General features: G+C 37.5%; 1 protein-coding gene across 11 annotated transcripts in view; it reads left to right on the forward strand.

Annotated features, from left to right (window-relative positions):
- The window catches only part of LOC128025328 (voltage-dependent T-type calcium channel subunit alpha-1G), a 106,638-nt gene extending 95,254 nt beyond the window's left edge, over positions 1 to 11,384 (forward strand). For 6 of the 11 annotated variants that reach the window (XM_052611575.1, XM_052611577.1, XM_052611567.1 and 3 more), the window contains 5 exons: positions 1,836 to 1,979; positions 2,870 to 2,992; positions 5,832 to 6,021; positions 6,111 to 6,280; positions 9,332 to 11,384. In XM_052611575.1, the coding sequence (XP_052467535.1) occupies positions 1,836 to 1,979; positions 2,870 to 2,992; positions 5,832 to 6,021; positions 6,111 to 6,280; positions 9,332 to 10,189 (1,485 nt within the window). In that variant the 3' untranslated portion in view covers positions 10,190 to 11,384. Of the gene's footprint in view, positions 1 to 1,835; positions 1,980 to 2,869; positions 2,993 to 5,831; positions 6,022 to 6,110; positions 6,281 to 7,015 lie in introns of all 11 variants that reach the window. The other 5 variants (XM_052611573.1, XM_052611574.1, XM_052611576.1 and 2 more) reach the window with 4 other exon arrangements.
- The last annotated feature ends 10,862 nt before the right edge of the window (positions 11,385 to 22,246 follow it).

Genomic DNA, 22,246 nt, shown 5'->3' on the forward strand with positions numbered 1-22,246 from the left:
CTTAAGCCAGTAGAAAATCCTTTTGGGTTTTTTTCGAGGGAGCCAGGGTGATGTTAACTTCTGGGTTGGCCTACAAAAATACAGGACATAACCACTGCAGCACTCTGTTATTTAAATACACTATACTGTTAGACAACATACCATATCATGCCTGAATCCACTGACGTCACTGATGCACATATTAAAGCAATGATTTTGGTTCAATTAAAACTTAAGCATCTGCTGGATGCTCTCCATTACCCATGAGTTTCTTAAAACAAACACAAATCTTGTTTACAGCAGTGCACTTACAGTACAAAGGAAGTTGATGGAGCAAGACCTTCAAGAGGGTTTAAAAGCAAAAAAAAAAAAGAAAGTCTAGCTCATAGTTGGTTAAAGCATTTATGTCATTGCACTTATATTAAGTTGTCTGTACAAAATATGGGTTATTTGATATGCAAGTTGTTTTTAAGCAGTGGAACTACTGAGATTTTGGTTCTGCATTTCCAATATAATTCCTGTGGATTTGACTCTTATGTGAAAAGTCCCTTCTTGGTATCATTGCACGTATCATCTGAAAATTGCAGGGTTTACTGGCTTTATATAGTCATGAGAGGAACTCTGCATAAAAGATGGTAAACAATTTTGTTTCTCTAGTATCATGTAAACACATATAATGTTTAAGCCTTGTAGTCCTATGCACAACACTTGTGTGCTTCTAAATTTATTTCAGTGCATTGCAGTGCCTCATTGATTTCTGCATACAGTAATTGTAAACATGATTTTTCTTTAAATGTAGTAATTTTATTTTTTTGGTAATCAACAGCATAGTGTTTAAATGGATAGTTAATATATATGATATGAATATCTCAATGTCACACACTATGTAAAATACGCAGTATTGTTTTCCTGCATTGTTTATCGCCACAATGAACTGTTTATTTGTTAAAAAAGTTAAGTCTGTTACGATAAGGGCTTACAGATCATTACTATCATGCATTTAGGTTTAAAACACTGAGTTGTTATTTTTAAAGTGGGGAAGTCCATTGGCTTCTGTTATTATCATATGAAGATGTGACTGTTGTTTGCTCCTCATAAATTTAGTGGTTGGAGGTCAGACTGATGCCATGGGAAAGTAGTGATACAGGCCTCTTCGTTTTTTAATGCAGGCTGGCTATTTCTAGAATACCAGCCATTTTTTTAAGTTAACAATGACATTATCCCTACAGCTCTCTGCTGAAGTGTGGCTGTGCTGAAATGTTTTGCTTAGCATCAGGATAAATGTTCATAGAGCTGTAGTTCCCCCTTGTGGACGTCAGTGGTACAATCAAGTATTTCACCTGTGAGCAATGCATCTTTGTCACTTTAAAGCGCAAGACTACATCTGATCACATAATGAATTGCTATACTGATTTAACTAATGCATCTTAGCTATTCTGGTTTAAAGGATCACTTCAGATTTAAAATTCTGTCTTTATTTAATCACCGTTGTTGCAAACTTACTTTCCTCTGTGGAACAGAAGTCCGTTGTTCAGATTGTCTGCTTTTCAGTTCCATGGAAGAAAGTTAAGTCAACAACGTGGGTGAGTAAATGATGACATCTTAATTTTTGGGAGAACTGATTCTTAGAAAATGAGGCTTACTAAGTAGCTTGTTTATACTTTTGTAAATCTTCTTTCTGGCTGCTTGTGTTATAGTCTAGGAACTTCTCTCCTTCCTTCATTTCTCCTCTGTTTTTTCTCTGTGTGATGTCATTCACGTCACCGCTCATCATCTCCTCTTCTTCCTCTGTCTCTGTCTGCTCTCTTTCTTTCTCTCCGTCATTCATCCTGTCTGTCACATGCTGGGGCTTTTAGCGGAGGCCTATGTTTGACTCAGTTTCCCTGGTGATCCAGGGCTCATTGGAAGGAGAGCTCAGCCTCATGGACAACCTATCTGGCTCCATCTGCCACTACTACGCTCTGCCCCCCCTTCACAGCAAGCACTGCACTGAGAAACAGGTCAATGGCATCCCCGTTCACCCAGCTTCGTCTTGTACCACACTCCTCTTCTCTCTCTGCCTGTCTCTTTCCCTTCTTCTCTCCCTCCTTTTCTCTCTCTCTGGACCACTTAAACTTACGTAATCGCACAGACGCTTCTGTGTGTCACTTACAAAACCACCTCTGCACTCTGCGATTTCCAGCGCTCTTTAGAAGGACTCGGTTCTGCTCCAGTAATAACTGTACTTATTTCCTGATCCCATATTTGTGACAAGGCTTGCAAAATTGTGTGAAATGTGTGCCTCGCTCCAAAGATCATTAATACCCCAAAAAGTGATGGACTCATCAGGCTGGAGTAGAAGAGGTAATGTGTGGATCGATAATGAGCTGGACCACTGTTGAATTATGCAAGGAAATCTCTTTTGGTCCGTTTCACATTGAAGTATTTCATTAAATTGCATTAGCATTGCAAGAACGGAGGCTTCTTAATTTATTTATTTATTTTGTAATGTCTTTATGGAAATAGCCGGCACTTTTATTTTGATGACTTTGCAAAAAGTTGTTCCAGCACAAACTCTCAGGGACAATTAGTTAAGCATTAGTTATATGAATTTCTTTGAATTTGAATTCCTTACATTTGAGATGTGAATCGTACTATTCCATCCTGTTTGCTACATCAATTCAGAAATTGAATTGGACTTTAAATAAAATACCTTCTCAGTCCAAATCCAAATGGCACACAACCCCGCTTTCAACGCACTGAACTGTTATGTCCACAAAAATGAGCAGACTTCACCACTTTAAGTTGTATTAATTCACTTGCACTAACCTGTGTGATAGTCTGTGCGTGTCTTCTAACTGTGCATGTGCTGGTTGCCCGTCTTACTGTTGGCTCGTCTCTTCTTCTTTAGATTCCTCTAGCCGAGATGGAGGCTCTGTCTCTGGCGTCGGAGAAATCCTGGTCCTTAGCTCTGACGGATGACTCTGTCCCAGATGATTTTAACCCCCTCTTACTAACCAGTCAGGAGTGCAATGTATTTAACAGTAGAACAATGTTCATTTTCCACTCCTGCCTCCCAACCTTACACTGCTTCCAAAGACATCTGCCCTCTCCACCCTGCTTCAGTAATTGACCCTGAATACTCCGGCCGTAGGCCCTGCAATACATTTCCTCAGTTAAATGTTTTACAACACAGCTAAATGTTCTTCAGAGTGGTACCTTGAAAGTCCCCTTGGTTTCTTGTGGTACACGATTTTGTGGAGTAACTGAGCTAAAAGAGCCAAATCGTAGCCACACTACTAACCTAACAACTAAATTTTGTAGTAGCTGCTTTAAAATAAGTGCAAGTTTTCTAGTGACAAACTATTTTAGTACCAGCTGACAAAATGCTATAATAATATTGTTATACTTTATATATGACATTTAAATATTTTTTTCAATTGCTCCTGTCAATCACTATAATTTCTGTTTATTTACACTGCAGTTACAAAAGTTTGGTATCGGTACGTGTTTTTATATTTTTGAAAGAAGCATCTTGTGCTCACCCAAGGCTGCAAGAAAAAGAATATTACAATTTAACTGTTTTCTGTTCTAATATATTTAAAAATGTTATTTAATGTATTTTATGTGAGGGCAAAGCTCAGTCAGTTGTCAGTCAATACTCCAGTTTTCAGTGTCATATAATTCCTCAGAAATTATTATAATATGTTGATTTGATGTTGAAATTTTTTACTTTTTTTTTTTAAGGTTTAGTTGCTGAATAGAAAAATCACCTGCCACTTTTGATCAATGTAATGCATCCTTGCTGAATAAAAGAAATAATGTATTAGAAAAATCAAACTGAGCTTTTGAAAGTTAATGTACATTAAATATAAATAGATATTACATTTAGAGCTCAGTTTAATATAATATAATATAATATAACTTTAATTTGTGTAGAGGTCAGTATGTTTGACCTTTGAATGCAACAAATGACCAACCAGAATCAACTAACATATCCAGAGATATGGCTACTTTCTTGCAGCAGCTTGTAGTTTATCCAGCTACTGCTTCAAGAGAGAATCTCGACTGTAGTTTAGCTACTTTATAAGTAGTAGCTTGTATATTAACAAACTAGTTTCCAAGCTTCCTTAACACTGGTGCTACTCTCTGCATGTGTAACTAATAAAAACCCGCCATGCCAGGGGTGTATGATTCATTTATACCAAATTATGCCAGTAATCGGTTTTCTGACACTTGGTAGTCTGATGAATTTTTAAAAGTAGAGCAGCATCTTCATAATCACTTCATGCGGAGTTGAGAGGCAAGTGCATTTGGAAGCTTTGGGGGTTTCTAAGCGTCTTTCTCTTTCTCTCTTTCCCTCTCTCTGTACATTTTGCACCAGCCTGGTGTTTGTATGGTCCAGTCCAGTCCAGTAGAGTAGTATTACTGCCTGTCAATCTGCTCCTTTCCTGTTTGGGGTCTGCAGCTATGTCCCCATTCTTCCTCCCACACATCTAAAGGCCATTTCTGAATCTCTTCACCATTTAGTCTCTTCATACATTAGATGTTCCTGTTTGCATCCTCAATCTATCTGTCTGCACATCTACCCGTGTCTCTTTGTTTTTGTTTCATGATTTTATCTGTCTTATCTTTTGTGTTTTAAAGGTGAAGTTTCACCCTAATACCATGCTTCTTGAAAGAATACAGGAGTGTGGTATGGGGTCTGCTTCTGCTGTCTGCCAGCTACAGTAGTACAGGCTCTAGGTGCAGCTTCTGAAGGGAGGAGGCTGATGATTTCTGTCACCTTGCAATTGAATTCATATTCATTGTCTCAGAACTATGCCCATAGACCCATAAATAATTTATACAAAGCATCTCTCAGATGAGTGAGATTTTGATCCAGCTTTTTCAGATTTTTCTGTTGTATTTATGTGGATGAAAAAAAGGCAAACAATGTGCACTGAGATGTGCATAACTTCACAATGCCCATAAAACAGGATAAAAAGTCCATTGTTATATAAATGTTAACCACAAAGAAAGATAAAAATCTAAACTAAAGTGGAAGGGAGCAAATTTACTCAAAGCACATTTAATCACAAATAATGATCAGAATATAATGGACAAATATATATTACAAAACAATGGAAATCTGTGAATATGAATGTGGAAATTGTAAAAAAAAAAAAAAAAAAAAAAAAAACATTATTATTTAATCTTACTATTGTTTACTGTTCTCATGTCATTCCGAACCTGTATTACTTACATTTTTTTTTTTTCTTCTCTTTCAAATCTTTCAGTATTACTTCATAAAAGGACACAAAAATACCTAAATGTATCTCAATTTTGGGTTCTTAAGACTCATTTAACAGATTAACAGACCAAAATGTCCAAACGGAGTCAGTGTGTCTGATTCAATCTGATTCACGAATCATTCGGTTTTGTGAGCTGGATGAGGCAATTCACAAAAAAAAAGTAAAAAAAATTAAATATATATATATATATATATATATATATATATATATATATATATATATATATATATATATATATATATATATATATATATATATATTTATATATATATAGTGAATGTTCATATTTCCATCTGTAATTTAAATGTATATACAGTAATAATACATTTATATGAACAATTCATTAGATGTACATATTCATATAAGAAATATATATTTGCATTCATACTTGATCAGTCTCCTCCCTGTGTGTCTAGTCCACAGTGATGTTTGCCTTTCATTGTATGCTAACCAGTCCAGCCTCTATGTATTAGGTACAATGTGTTTGCGTGTGCGTCCATGTGTTCATAAGGGCCCCTGATGCTCCAAACACAAGTACCAGCTGTCACCTTGACATACATCTCTTTTAATGCCCCTCAGACCACAGCTCCAGCAGATCCCACAGACCCCCAGCAGCCAGACAAGCCAGCGGATGAGCACTTACTGTACGTGAAGAAGACCTCAGTGGGCCGCACACATTCTTTGCCCAATGACAGCTACATGTTCCTGCCGCTGCAGCCCAACTCAACCCACAGCACTCACACAACCTCACCTCACCTTGCTCAAACAGGTAGAGCACTGCATTTAATTTCTGAAATTAAAATGTGGTTTTTGTACAAAAATCAATAATTGTGTAATATGAAACGACTCCTCACACAGGCTCTACAGGTTCTATCCAGTCTCAAACAGAAGAACCCACAAAGCACTTGACTGTGCCCACCGATCTGTTCAGACCGATCAGTCCCCATAGCCTATCAGACTCAGAGAGCATCCCACGAATCCCCCCACCTCGCCGGGCACACACTCTCACGCGAACCCTACGCAGACAGGTCAGTTCAGGTTCAGTATTCTCAGTTCTTTCACTACTTTCTCAGAAATGTGTTTTGCTTAGAGTCTATTCTGTTTTAAAATGTTGAGGAATCCTGTGTGTTTTTTTATTTTATTTCACATAGTAGCTCAGTTCCAAAACCTAGTAAGCTGCCTCAGTACATATAATGCTTCTTATATGTTCAACTGCCACATACACAACCATTCAAAAGTTTGGGGTCAGAAAGAGATTTAAAATGTTTTTGAAAGAAGACTTTTATGCCCACCAAGGCTGCATTTAACGTATTTGATAAAAAGTGCAGTAAAAACAGTAATGTTGTACCGCTTTGTGGCAGTTTTAGTAATATTGTATCATATTACAATTTACAGTATAATAACACTTTTCAGTTTGTATAGTATAGTACATTTGAATTTGGGATGTAACTTTAGAATCTAGCTGAATTAAGGTATTTTAAGCATCAAAATAAGTTGGAATAACCTCAGGAGCGGCATATGACTGTGTTGCCTCTGTAGGAAGCTCACTAGGTTTTGTTACAGAACAGTTTTCTCTGCTCATCTTCTCTGGATTTTGATTGGAGACTTATGGGAAATCGACTGGTATGAAGTCTGACATATTTGCACTGTTGATCTCTCCCTCTGGCTAGTATATTTCTTCTCTAAATCCTTCCTGCATTCTCTCCTTTTTTTTCTGCTGCTTTTTGGCCTGCGTACCCTCTAATGTGACTTACTCCGAGCAGCTCAGCATGGTACAACCCAAGCCTGACCCCGAGCTGCTCCTGAGGCACAGATACTCCTGTTTCTGAGAGAGCCGGAATGGGCTGCTTGGTTCAGCTGGCCTCCAGCTCCACAGCTCCTTGAACCCAAAATCTTTCCCTGTTTCTCCTACCACAACCCTTAAATCCCGTTCCTCCAGTCCAACGCATTTCACCATGGCTACTGTAAAGGCCAAAACTGCAGGATAAAGATCAAGGGGAATTGAAGGATTGGACAGACATAATTAACACAGATAATTTTAATTGTAATTATGATTTATGAAAATCTTCCAAAAATTATGTATTAAAACTGTTACTTTAGCTTCTTGTTTTTAACATTAACTTAAAACTTAATAAAAAATATATAATATAAATATACAAAATATAAAAATATATAATATATAAAGTATTAAAAAATATATATAATATAAACCATAATACATCACATTATTATTATTATATATATATGGTTTCCCAGACATGCCATTTAGTCAGTCATTTGTCATACAATGTAAAATCAATTTCCTGACACTAGGGGGCAGCATAGTTTTAACCCTACAAGTTTCATCATTATGGCTCTTACATATGTTAGCTAACTGTCCACATTTGACATGGTTCCTCGTGATCTTTAGCCTCTCACAAAACACCCAACCACCTCTCTCCTACTGGGGCCAGTGTCTCTCTTGGGCTCCCTTGATTAAAAGAAAGTGACAGTTTTAGGTAGAATTCTGAGAGAGGAGACCCCAGGAAGAGACATGGGTTTTGTGGTCTGTTGCAGTAGCCCAGTGGCTCAGAGTGCAGTCTGCCAAACAGTGCCTGTAGTTTTGTAGGGTAAATGTTTCTCTGCCCTAGTTAAAACAGTCCATCTGTTACAAACTTTTCTCTGAAAGTGCAATTGATATTGTAAGTTTTCACCTATGTGACTTCACACACAGCAGTGGCATGTACAGTACTGCCACTCGGGCATTGTGTCAGTTTAGTTCATGTCAAATTGGAGACAAAGATATAATGTAGAGCAAAAGGAAGACAACAATTTATTTGCCAATTTCTCCAATAGTCTGTACACTTTCAGATTTTGTTGAAAGTGCACACAGCATACATTTCCTACCAGTGGAAGCAATAAGAAGGACCAGGGGCGGTTCTAGGGTCTAGAGATATCATGTTTTGCCCAAACCTCTGAGGATACATATGAATAATCATTTGTTTAAATATTACAATAATATAAACCTTAAAGTAAGGCATCATTTTTATGAAGTTAATATTTATATATTACTGGATATAAAAAATAAAAAGGTCTCATCTCTATGCTTGCCAAAAATTCCATGCATCCCTAAAAGCTTTCTATAGCTGTGTTCAGGTTGACAGTTGTGTTGTGACTTTCACTAGTCATTGTCAGTGGTTTGGTTAAGTTAGTTTACTGTTTATATGAGTGTTTTTGAGGGAAAAACTGTTGCTTTACCAAAGGTTGTGAAGTTTACAAGAGCCGCAAGCGGTCAGGCTTGAGTACAAAATTGTATTCCATTCTGTCTGTAAAATAGTTGGTGCTTATTACATCTGGATGGAGTGCAACTCTTACCAGAAATCTATAGATCCTATAGTTTCTTCATTATATCTGATTTATAGAGCAAATGACTAGAGACCTGATATTAAATTCTCCAAAAAAAAAAAAAAAAAAAAAATGTATGTATATAATATATTATATATTATATATTATTGGGGCATAAGCACTGGAAGCCCATCCCTAGGACCGCCCATGAGACTAAAAGGTCTAAGAATGTTTTCTGCTGGTGGTTGCAACTAATTGTTGAATTAAGAATTTTATTTCAGAATTTGTAACTGCTATTAAGCAAGTTTTATTGACCTTTCTAGCACAATTTAAGCACTATTTTTGTCTGTTTTAACGTTTGGCCGGAACATTTTGGTACATTTTGTGGCAAGTTACTTCATTTGATACATTCAAGTTTGTTACAAACTTTTAAAAAAGAACAACAACAACAACATCAGATTATAAATGTTGGCTACCTGTGATTAGGGCAATGAATGCATTAAAACCGATGCCCTGAGGCAGTCTCTCTATTTTTCTAATTTCACCTCCAATCCTTTGAAGCAGAGAGCTTGTGGAGTGCAATGCTAATGGTGAACTCCACTCTAACTCCACGCCCCCCACCCCCCACCCCCTCCACTGGCTTCTACAACCCTAACATCTCATACTAACCAGTCTCCCTCTCACCTGTTCATGTCCTAATCCCTAATGTTACCCCTTACCTTCCCCTCACCTCCTCCCGTCCCTGCTCTCCTCAGGTGGCAGTGAGTGCTGACTCTCAGGAGACTCTATACACAGAGGGAGGGGAAAACGAGGGTCCCCTGGGGCCCAGGGAACTGTTGGACCCCCCTGTCAACCTTCCACCTCAGCAGCAGCACCAGCCTTCCCTCTTCCTGGTTCCTGCCACACCAGGCGCCTCCCCAAAACCATTGCGACCTAGCGTCCACACGCAGCACAACCCCTACGACCAGTATAATGTGTTCTCCAGTCGTTCCTGCTCTCCGCCCCTCTCATCCCCGGCCGCCAGGAAGCAGGAGGAAACAGACTCTGTGGATCAGGAGGTATCCAGAATCATCCAGGCGGGACTTGCAGGGAGGAGCGACGATGGGATCGGAGAAGGGACAGGAGATCAAGGTGCAAGACGTCAGCTTAAGAAGTACCACAGCGTGGACACTCAGGGCCAACGATCTCTGCTGTTACCACGGCCCTTGTCCTGGCTTGAGGACCCACGTCGGCACTCCATCGAGGTTTATTCGTCCGTGCAAAGCAGTCCCCAGTGCAGTTCAATCTCCTCTGGCTTCGTCTCACGTGCCGATAGCCTCCAGCAACAGTCCTCACCACGCAGCCGCAAGAAGAAGATGAGTCCGCCGTGCATTTCTGTGGATCCACCCGAAGGTTCCGAGCTTCCGGGAGGCTTTCATGCTGCTCTGGGGATGGTGCCACCCCCGTTGCCAATTCGGGACACTTGCCTGAGGAGGCGAGCTCATTCCAGTGACTCCAAAGACTCATTTGATTTGGGTGGAGGAGGAGATGGGCTGCCTCACGAGGGCGTCCCGAACTCCAAGCTATTGACTCTGCCTAGCTTGTCTTTTGAGAAAACAAGCTCTGAGCACTGAACACTTGACTTACCCATTCACACACACACACACATGCACACACATGACACGATGCACTCTGTGTATCCGTGATGGTGATAGTAATAGTAATAATATCTTAGAGAGTAATAATGCTAAATGCAACAATGGTGAATACTCCATGATCATGAGGAATAGTAACTATACCTTGTATTTTTTTCGCTACTGCCAAAAGAACACACAAAGACATTTTGCTGAGGATTAAACAAGTCAATAACGGGACTCTCTCCCCTCAAAGATGCCAGCGGATCTGTTTGGCAACCTCATGACCTTCTTGTGGAGGTGAGCGCAGAGCCCGGGGGAGGGCGTTCCCCTACTTACCCTTGTGAAGACTTCACAGCACTGTATTGCTGAACTCCCTAAAGGGCACTGATGAAGGTATAAAGCAATATGAACGTTTTAGAGACACTATTTTCTTAAATTATTGGATGTAGTTTTTTTTTTTTCCATTTTTGTTATAGTTTTGTCTTTTTGTGATTTTTCTCTTTTTCTCAATGTTTAAATCATTTGTTGTTTGCTTTATTTTTTCACCATAGAATTTTTTTAGCCTTCTTGTTTTAACAAAGACAAAAAGAAAGAAAACATTTTTCAAAATGCTGGGATCCATGTATTTGTAGGGATAATGTTCTTATTATTATTAATAATAATGATGATCTAATATATCTCTTTAAAATAAAGCATTAAACAGCTCTTTGTTTTTTAAGCACAAGCATTAGACTGGTGTGCCCTGACTAAAGAGTCTCTTGAACACATCTGCAGAAAGGATTGCGCGCTACTCTAATGGAAGGGAACAAATACTTGAATTAATTGAATTCATGAAGCAGAAAATCACTGCAAAACACACTCAAGGCACAGAAAACCAGAGAAGCATTTCTTTTACATTTCATTGGAACTCTGGTTTAATTTCAGATTGTTTTTGGCACATTTTTGAACACCAGCTTAATCTAGTTAAATAAATGCTATATTATCAGTACAGCTCATACAATATTTGTGTGAAATTTTAACATTAAAAAAAAATCTGAGAAAAGCAAAACATTTGAACATTTTGTCATTAAAGAAGTCTCAAGAACTTTGTTCTTGAATTAAAATGTTGAGAGGACTCTTTTTCCATTTTGCTTGGCAGATCAGTCTGCAATGTAGGACCAGCAAAAAGAAATAAAACACGACTCAAATTCTGCATTGAGGTCGAGAGTGGACCAGGAGAAAACTATGAGAAAATGGGGTGTCTTGTTAAATCAAAGTTCACTGCTTTCATCTCTCTGCTCTTAATGACCTGAAAAACAGCACTTAAATTAAGAACTACCGTGCAAAGATTATCCTCATCAAGTTTATTATGAATTATTTTGAAAGATAATTTTAAAATGGCTTTGAAATGCAACCTTCTAGTAGTCTTTTTTGTTGAGAACCACTACCTTGAATATAATAAGAGGTTATTTACAGTACATATTCTGCCTCCCTACCCTTATATTTTACACTACACACATGCAAGTAAAAGTGCATTTAATTCTTACACTGAAGTCTCACTCAGAATCAAAATGCGTGTTGATTGAAGCTGTTGTCAAGTGCTCACTGGAGCGATTCCCTTTTGGTTTTCATGAGAGATAATCGGCACATCTGCAGAGCTCCTTTAAAACTCAGGAAAGCTTGCATTTCACAAAGTCTAACTCTGTAATATACCCTTTTTTGCTTCATAGCACTGGATGCAGTCCAAATCTTTGGCTGCAGTTGTATATGGCTTCAGTGTGTTTGAACCTTGTTTTTGTCATTGGACCAATTTCTGAATGATTTACTCTCTTCACTTTAGCAAATCTACATAAGCTTTCTCCATTCCCACTTGAATTATGCATGGGCAGAATGCATTGCGAGTGGTATGCATCAGGATGGTGTTCATAATTATTGTTGGATGTGCAAAGCACTTAAATGATTTTCTGTATAACTCTGCATTGCACCAGACATTTGGTTACCGTATAAATGCTTTAATAGTGGTGTGTAATTATACTTCAAGGATATCTTTAGTGTGAAATATTTTGAACTAGGTGATGCTAAAACAAAAGAATGGAAATGGAGAGTGCCATCTGTTTGCTATATTATTTAATAATTTTATACTTCAAACGCTAACATATCACAGTATAAACTCTTCTTTGACACTGAAAGAAGGGGATGATGTTCCCACTCAGCTTTTCCATGAAACTGCAAAATCCTGGAAAACATCTTGAAGTGACCAGATGGAAAAGGAAAACATCCCCAGGAGGAAATGACAATTAACCTCCACTGTGCTTCCTTGCATGTAGATCATATTAGCAATCTGGCTTGTCCCTGGATTCCCACTCCTAAAATGAAACCTAATATCTGAGGAACTTTGGTATTCAATCTCCTCCATGCAGAAGATGAATATTGGAAAATCTATGATAACTTCATTTACTAAACACGCTGACTCCATCAATGTGACTTCCAAAACATGACGCCGTTCCCGATGAAAATTGTGATAAATTGCCTTGGCTAAACATTTGGGGAAACAACACCTCAAGAGACATTTTAGGTGACTTAAAAACTCAAAGGCCTCGTTTACCAGCCAAAAGTTTTTTTTTTTTTTTTTTTTCTCAGCAAGTACACTTTAAGAAAAGTCAGAAAAAGACAGGGTAGATAACTTTCTTTGGCATTTTTAACTATCATTCAATTACACATACCTTAACGCCATTTGTCTTGTCTTAAATGAGGAGTTCAGGAATCAGGACCCTGTGGTCTAGCCTGGGGACCCGGTCTGAGCCTGTTAAAGTCTTTATCCTGTTGGAGTCACTGTATCTGGTTCCTTAGCGCTGGCAGTTCAGGGCCCCAGGAACCTCTTGGGTCTTTTAGGGCAACAGCAGTTGTTGTTGTTGGACCTGTGAATGGATTTTGATAGGTTTCACTCTGATGTTAAAAGTTCACATCAAAATTAAACTTCAGTGCATAACGGTAAAAAAAAAATGTTTATATTCTTTCTGCCTGTCAGTGGTTTTATTCCAAAGTCTCACATTCTGTCCTCATTTATCATTCTTTCTCATGTGTACAATAAATTAGTGCAGAGAAATACATAGAGATTGATCCCGGATCCCATCATTATTCTGTGGAGTGAGGTGCACAAGAAATCAATAGCATAACAAATACCTGAAATTGCATGATGTCTGTACAAAAAAAACATCAAAATTGTATTATCCTGTCAAAGAAAAACAGCAAGATTTATATTACATTCACAAGTATCCAAGGAACTAAAGAAATAAAAAATAATTGTAAAAGTGAATGATAATACTCATGGCTCATGCCCTCAATACCAAAAATCTAATGCTAATCCCATTGAAGTGCAAAACAGTAAACACAAAGGGATGCATTTGTCTTCCAGAAATTGTAAACATGTTTAATGTTATGTTTACATATACAGTAGAAGAAGCTTGAGCCGAATATTAGAGCGTGTTTTAAGAACAGAGAATAGTTTTATGTTATCTGCCAAAAAATACATTTAATATTCATCATGATCATATTTTAGATTTTAAACTGTTTAGATTCTAGACAGAACATCTGTGCAGAAATATTCAGAAACAATCTCGTAAGAGATCTGGGCCCGGTTCCCCAAAACGTTCTTATTGCTAAGTAGTTCTAAACCTATTCCTTAACCTCTCTCTTAACCTTATGGCATGATTCACGACACCTTCGTACGCTAAGTATATCTTCTGTAAGTCACAGTTTCGTAAGGTTGGTCTGGACCATTCGTATGCTCTCTCGTAGCGTTGTTAGAGCTCAAAACGCTAGTCACCGCCACTGTGCAGCAGTATTTTTTTTTAATTTTGAGGTCAAACTATGGTATGTTGACAATATTGTAGCTCAACAATGATTTTATGTTATGGACATTTTAAGACTCATAATAAATTATGTTCGCAAAGGATACAGGCCTATTTATGAAGTTAACTTTATGTGGTTCAGAACTAATATGGTGGTAATTGGCCTAGGCTATTTTGTAATGTAATTAAAGCGAATTGGCAATCACTTTTGATAATGAAAATCCGGCAAACAATTTGGCTCTAAATGGCTAAGATCTATAAATGGGTAAGCATGGTGGTGTCCAGTAAGCGACCAACTATGGCAGCGATCCAACGTGTCCTTGTATTGAATCAAAGACGGAGCCGCCGTTTAGTCCATGTCAATTTTTTTATTCGGCAAAACTTAAGCCCTTTTGACATTTTGCCTTACGTGGCTATATATATATACAAAAAAAATCGCCACCCAAGACAGCTCATTATGGAGCTGCTGGACCTTCTCAGACCTGCGCTAGGTCTAGTTTTTTTTTTTTTGCTACAGAGAGCTTCATCGAGGTCGTGGGAGAGTGGACCATCTATAGGGGTGTGATCTCTGACCTGGTGGCAAGGTCCAGCAACACTTCAAGTTCCTCTGACGAGAAGCTTTGTGCCCTTTTTTTTACGTTGCTTCCCCAGCATATTCTGTATCTAACTCTCTCTCTCTGTTCATTGTAAATAGGTTGCTTTTTATTGAAAACATTAACCAATGGCATTCAATACCGCATCTAACATAAGTAACTGCAGCTGCTTGCCAATCAATTCTGATTGTACATTACCATTAATATAAAAGTGTATTATATAATTTTTAGAAGTCGTTAAACCCATGTCAAGAAGCGCCACAAAGGGATAAAGAGGGAAGATTAGCGAGCGATACCCAGTTCGTCTAACCGTCATAACATATCGTGTGAACATATTACTGACCATTTGATCATTTAATTTATAGTCTATATTCTACTGATAACTTAAACTATGTTAAAATAAATGTTACTGTAAGAACGTGTTGTCTGTCTTAACGCTGTATTGCACCTTCGCGTGAAGTGGATAATCGATTCATGAGCAATCGACGCCAACTAATTCAGCACCCTCACTTTGGACAGCGCTCTTGTAACGTCGGACGTAAGAGACAGCGTGCTAAGAAGCTTCCTAAGGGACACTTCGGGGAACACATATAGGAACATAAACAACTTTGGTAAGATATATCTTTCGAGGTCTTCTTAGCGCGCTAAGAGTGAGCGTTATCGGGGAACCGGCCCTAGTCAGTTTGCCATCTCTATGGACAGGTCTGTCCTAAAATGTTATTGTTTCATGTCAAACAGACATTATATTTCTGAATGTCTGTGACTTTTTTATTCTTTTGATTTATAGGGCCATACATCATTCTAAATCCCTTTTGTTTATTGGCCTCAAGAGTGCACCAAAGTACTTGATTGATAATGAGAGATGATATTAGATATTAGACCACTGGCACCAGCGTGAATTGTTTTCTGGAATTTGTCACCAGCTTTTGACTAAACATGACGTTTCTTCATTTACTAAAGGTGTGTGTGGTTCTTATCTTCCACTGCTAAACTAAAACAGAATTTTGTTTTTGTTTTTTGAAATACTCAAAGTTGCAAAAATACACTAAGCGGCATTAAAACAAGCGTGCTTGTGGCATTGGTTTCTATAAAAACACTTTTTGCACTAGGGAGGATGTTTTGAGTATTGAGTATTAACATCAAGGAAAACTGTAGTCCTTATGGCATTAACCCCCTTAAAAATGCTTGTGCTGTACCTCAGCCCTACACAAATCATCAGCACAATGAAGTACAAGACCATTTAATGAGATCACTCAACAATGAGATGCTAAAAACCCAAAACCCTTCACAAGCCATTAAAACCTATAACATTGCCTGTCTCCTGTATTCTTAAACCTACATAATGGTTGAAGAAGCTAAATGCAGGCTGACTAATAGGCTGTATCTCCTGTTCCAAACAGAAGCTCGATCCACCCAAGATAATCACAGGAGGAGGAATCCTGCACGTCGGCCATGTAGTGACAGACACCCTTCATATAAAAGTATTTTAGAACATAAAATAAACAGTACAAAGAAATGGAGCTCTCCCAAGCCATATTTCATGTTATTCAGCACATTTGGTCACTGTCATTAATTTGCCTATTCTAGAGAAAACGAAACCGCAAAAAAGTTTTGTGGTGAGCAGTTTTCACACTAGTGCTGTATGTCTGTTTAGGCCATTGGTTCAGACTTGTGTGCAGTACATTGTGTGTGGCATACAGTACATTAATGCGATAAGAGTCTAGGGTTATGATCTGCTGATGTTATCTCATCCACTTCCTGTTGTTAAGGTCTAAGGCCGTTCAGCTCTTCACGTCTCGATATGTTCTTGATTCTTCACGTGGGAACATTGCCAAACTTTGTTGAACTGTTTGAATGTTATAGATTGAGATGATAAGTGGAATGTCATTGTACCAACTCCCTGTTTCCTTTTTAGGGAACCAGACACTACACTGCAGATTTAGTTCAATTGTGGCTTGGCCATTTACAGTTGTTTTTAGAAAGATGTCTCTGATATGACTATGCAAATGAATGACAACATACAATGTTTTATTTTCTTTCCCTAACTCTTAATATAAGACAAGTAAATATATTGTGGATGTTTTTCCTAATATATATTTCTATAAATGTATAAGATGTATAAGGATAAGTTTTCTCTGAATGTAGGATCTCTGTCTCACATTGCATGTCATGTTAAGTGCTAAAGATAGATGCTCTCAGACTGAGTTCCCTCGAGCTTCTGCAGCTCCCTTGGTATATAATGCAACCCAGATACGGTCAAAGACTTTCTCCACTTTGTGAAAACCTCTGATGATTCATTCAATTCCTAAGACAGTGTGACACCTCAGGAATTATTTATGGCTTATAGAGGACAAGTGTGAAAGCATCATGGATTTCACTTGAGGGGATAAGCCTTCAATACCACTCTAGAGCTTAAGCAGTTAAAACAATAGTGTTGTTCTATGGTCAAATCTTGACAGTTTGTTTGACATTTTAGATCTAGAGAAAACAAGACATGATAGGGTATTGCATCTGAATAACAAAGAATCTGAAAAACATAACTATTACTTTTTCTTCAAATACAGTTTATCTGACTATACATTGGTCACATAAAATTAGGCAAAAATTGGGCCTCCTACAATGTGTCAAAAATAATTCAATCAGTTCTGAAATCGCAACAAAAACTAAAACTGAACAATGTTTTTTTTTTTTTTTTTTTTTTTGTGGGGTGTGATACAGCTCACTTCTGGCTTCTTTTTCATTCCAGTATATTCAGACAGATGAGACACTCTGATGTTGTTCACATTAATGCCCTGCTTAGTTTTATGTCAAAAGGAACCGCAGCATGTGCATCGCCACATTGAAAACATGTCCATTCAAGGCAGCAGTGAGTTTGTATTCAAATTCAAAAGATTTGTACACAGTGATAAATCATGTCAATTGGTTTGAAATCGATCTTTGCGAATTCTAAAGGTGCTTCTTTTCAGAAATCAGTTCTCTAACATGATATAACACCGATCCAAACGGTCTTGGCTCACTGAGGGTGGGATGAAACTATTGTAGGATCACTAACCCTTTAGTCTGCCCTCACTCTGCAGTGTATTACGATCCAGTTTTCATTTTGTTCTTCATGTATTGGGGTCTAGTCAACCGTACCCTTCAATATTCTATAAATTTGGTGTCACCATTTTGTTTGAAACCTCCAGCATATCATACTTGTATATAAAGATTTGTCCATGAGATGGATTATTATACAAAACACTAATGTTTTTATCATGTTTAATAATTATAATTAGATAATGTGGAATAGTGCTAGAATAAAAGAATAGTGCTTAATATTTAAAAATTTTTAAACTCTGTATTACCGTTTCCTTTCTTTTAAAAAAAACAAAACAAAAGGAAGTTTAATGCTGCTGCTTCTACAATAGGAGAGCCTACAATTACTATATATATATATATATATATATATATATATATATATATTAATATTAAAAGCAGTATTTCCTGGTTAAAATTTTTTCATGAAACTGTTAATGTATATTAACAGTTATCAAACTGTTATATAACTGCTATATATATATATATATATATATATATATATATATATATATATATATATATATACATAATTTTTTTATTTTATTTATTAAACATAGGCAAAGTGCACGGCAGTACTTACAGTACATTTCATCGCCTATAGTTCTGGTCAGCTCGGACTATTCCAAGAAATACCAGCACACATTTCAAGGTAAGGGTCCACTCTTCAAAATGCATCCCACTTTTTAATCCAGAACAATGAAAAAACTAAAGGGGAACTAGGGGGAAAACTAAAGATTATCTTTTTAACAAATAGGTAACAAAGATTACGACTTTATTCAGGATTGTCTTCTCTTCCGGGTCTGTTGCGATTGAGTGCACGACATCCTCATTTTTTTTATTTTTGGACCAAAATGTATTTTCGATGCTTCAACAAATTCTAACTGACCCTCTGATGTCACATGGACTACTTTGATGATGTTTTTCTTACCTTTCTGGACATGGACAGTATACCGCACACACAGGTTCAATGGAGGGACAGAAAGCTCTCGGACTAAATTTAAAATATCTTAAACTGTGTTCTGAAGATGAACGGAGGTCTCACGGGTTTGGAACGACATGACACCCTCATCAATGACATAATTTTCATTTTTGGCTGAACTAACCCTTTAAGTGTCCACGCTAACAGTTTAAGAACATTTTTAAAGACAAGATTACTCTGAATGAACATTTTGTTAACGTTACAAGAAGAACGTTTGTACTTTGAGAGAACCTTGCCAGAATGTTAGCCAAAGGTCTTAGAACATTCTCTGATAGCTGGGATATTTCAAGTCTAATAAAGTCATACATTAGTGAGTCTGACTTCAAAGACTGATTTCAACTCATAAGTCACTGAAAAGCTTTCCCTCGTGAGCCAATGGCACCAAGCCTGACTCAGCTCATTGGCATATGTGACACATATACTAATGAGATTTGAGTCTCACTATGTTTAAAATATCAAAGAACTGTTAATATTTATTTTGTGAATATTTGTGCATTTAAATCTCAGGAGAATGGTTCCTTTAAGTTATGTTAAATAAACGAAATAGCCGGGCGGGATCAGGTTCTTGTCAAAGTCTGTTGGAGACTAACTTGCTCCTGCAGACATGTCACTGACTTGTTTCAATAATTCACACACAACCAGCTGCCACACTCTGATTCTGTGCATTAAGCATTCCAGTTGTGTTAGTGCAATTGTGAGGAGCTTCACAATTCATGCGTGCAAAGAGCGTGCATTGTAGTTTAGCTCAGGCTTTCAAAAAGGAAGTTTGCATCTCATTTGAAGCTTTGACTAATCACTTTGGGAAGGACAATAGAGAGGTATTTTGGAGATTTGCTGTCCCCTTTCAGAGATGAGTAATGTGTTTCTCTCTTTGCATTGGTCTGTTGTTGACTAATCCTGTTTGTGATCATTTAATTTAGCTTCTAGCTCAAGGGGCAAGGTCCCTCTAACCCTTCGGTGTACTCCTAATAACAATAATTTTCTTAATCAGGATTATTATCTTGTTTTCTAGAAAGAAAATCAAAACATCCTCCAAAAAATATGTACTTGAAGCAAACTGAAGCACACTGTACCACTTCTTGGAGGTCAAAAAGCTCTCACCCTTCATGTAAGTCCACTTATCTCTGAACACAGACTCCCTTTAGGAAATCAGGATGAGCAGAGGACACAGTATTCCTCTTAAATCCTCGTTTATAATTGCATAAATGTTTAATTTTAACCCAATTTCATTTTGATTTGAAACAGACTCTCTCTGTACCAAAATGATAAATTCACCTTTTGATGAAACCCACAAAAGCTAATAAAAAGTTTTAGACAACCAGAACAAGATGTGTGACAAAATAACAGCTTTTTTAAGTGCAAAACAAGAACAACAGATAAGTAATTAAGGAATAATGTACAGTCAGCTGGCCATTATTGGTAAATAAACCTGACATTGTGATTTTGTATCACCCTCAAGGTGTTTATTGTGCCATACTGACTGTCTGTACAATATACTGTATCTCTTATTACACAACTACTTACTAAAGAAATTATTTATTTTATGTTACTTGTGTATTAGCAGGAAGCTTCTGCTAAGAAAATGTGCAATGCAACACCATAGAAAACACTGGAACAATATTACAATTACAAAAAAAAAAAATGTTTCCTTGGTCTGGAATGTGTACACAGCTCAGTTTGACACTTGTATTACTCTTGTTTAATTGTATATTTCACTTTCTGTAATCGTAACAGTGAAGTCCAGCTGATAAGTGGATTGCACTGCACACAAGGTAGCTCAATTTCCCAAAATATAATAGAGACACACAAAACAGCTTAACAAAATTGGAAGCACAACTCAAAGGCACCCTGTGCTCTGTATCCCAGGCTCTGAGCCAGTTTCTTTCAACTGCAATTTCGACATTCAAAACGCAACAGCGTGTCCACTCTGCTGATAAACAAACATTCGCTTGGCTTGCAGCGAAATGATTGGAGGCTTTTCTTGGTATTTGATTGGCATGGTGCTGGCATACACAAGAGATTTCCCCAAGCGGAGAGTATAATGAGAGAACAACAATAAATATCTGCTCTACAGACAAAAACACTGCGACTTGACACTAGAGTGGTCCGAGGAGATGTGAAGTGTCACTAAAGACAATTAACAGCCATGGTAATAGTAGGGTGTTGGTGAGTTCTGACTCATTGCCAGTCTTAGACTTCTGGGGGCCCTATGAAAAACTGTGTCGTAGGGGATGGGGATATGAGTGGTTAAGAACAATTGAATGAAATGCATTTGTCCGCGCTTCCCTCTGTCATGAATCGCGCTTGCAGAAAGAGCTTGAGAAACCCTGTCTCCTCCATGGCTCGGTATGCTTTCAACTAATTTTTTTAGTCTTGAGCAAGAATGCACAACATTCACATTACACGATTTGACTTGTTTTCTACGTAGAAAGGGTGACAGGGCATCACATTAAAACAAATAATCATTCATGTTTTTATAACTGCTGGCCAAATTCAGCTTGTCTATTTTGCGTATAGGGAGGATCGGCTGTGGTCTGACTATAATGACATTGATGCTAGTATGACCTCTGCTTGATAAGTGATGTGTGCCAGCCGATTCCCATTCTCTACATGCTTTTTCACTGCTTCTATCCCTTGTGAATCCATTTGGGGTCATCCAAGGTCTGCATAAAAGAAGTATTAAGCAAGGTAATTTATGATATGAGCCTATGCCTTTTTACATAAGGCTGAGTCTATTAATCTCATGCCTCTCTAGGTTTTGGTTTCAGGGGAGGAGAAGTGGCAGAGGACATTTCCAAAAACAACAATACATAACCCAGATTTTGGGTGAAAGAGGCTGTGACTCATCATGAAACTTATTTCTGGGTTCTTGACCTCTATACTGCTGTAAAAATAAATGGATAGATCCAAATGCTTTGTAGATAGTTGGGGAGGCACTATAGCAGACCTTTTACTAGTAAAAAAAAGTCTGTGCGGTCTGTAAAGTACTTCAAAGAGGAATAAGAAAGGAAATAATGCATCCATTTATAATGGTTTACTCCAGCATAGCTGCCTGCACAAGTATAACAAAATTTAAAATGCCTAGTTGCTTATATGAAATGCAATTTGAAATCCTAAAAACAGTATTTTTGCATAATAGGGTTTAAACATTGGTGAGACAGCCATCAATATAAAAATAAATATTTCCATAATGCATGAGTCTTTTCTCCACAGGAAATATGAAGCTCAGTGTACAGTGTGCCAGGAGTGGCTTGGCTTACATTTACATTTTGTCGTTTTGCAGGTGCTTTTATTCAAAGCGACTTACAATTGGGGGATACAATAAGCGATTCTTCTTAAATTCTTCTTCTGAATGTTAATTACATTCATCATAACTGATTTGCTGGATGACATCTGTAGGTGAGCGTTCTTTCATTCTTTCAGCAAATTGCTAAATTAACCGAGCAGCCAAAGCTTCATGGCTGGATTAATTTCTCAGTTTATAAAAGTTTTAATACTTGCTATGAATCTGGTTGCAGTGTTTATGAATACAATCATCTAAATCATCACATGATTATATAAAAATGTAAAAAGG

Source organism: Carassius gibelio, chromosome A12 (genome assembly GCF_023724105.1).
Source record: "Carassius gibelio isolate Cgi1373 ecotype wild population from Czech Republic chromosome A12, carGib1.2-hapl.c, whole genome shotgun sequence".
NCBI lineage: Eukaryota > Metazoa > Chordata > Actinopteri > Cypriniformes > Cyprinidae > Carassius > Carassius gibelio.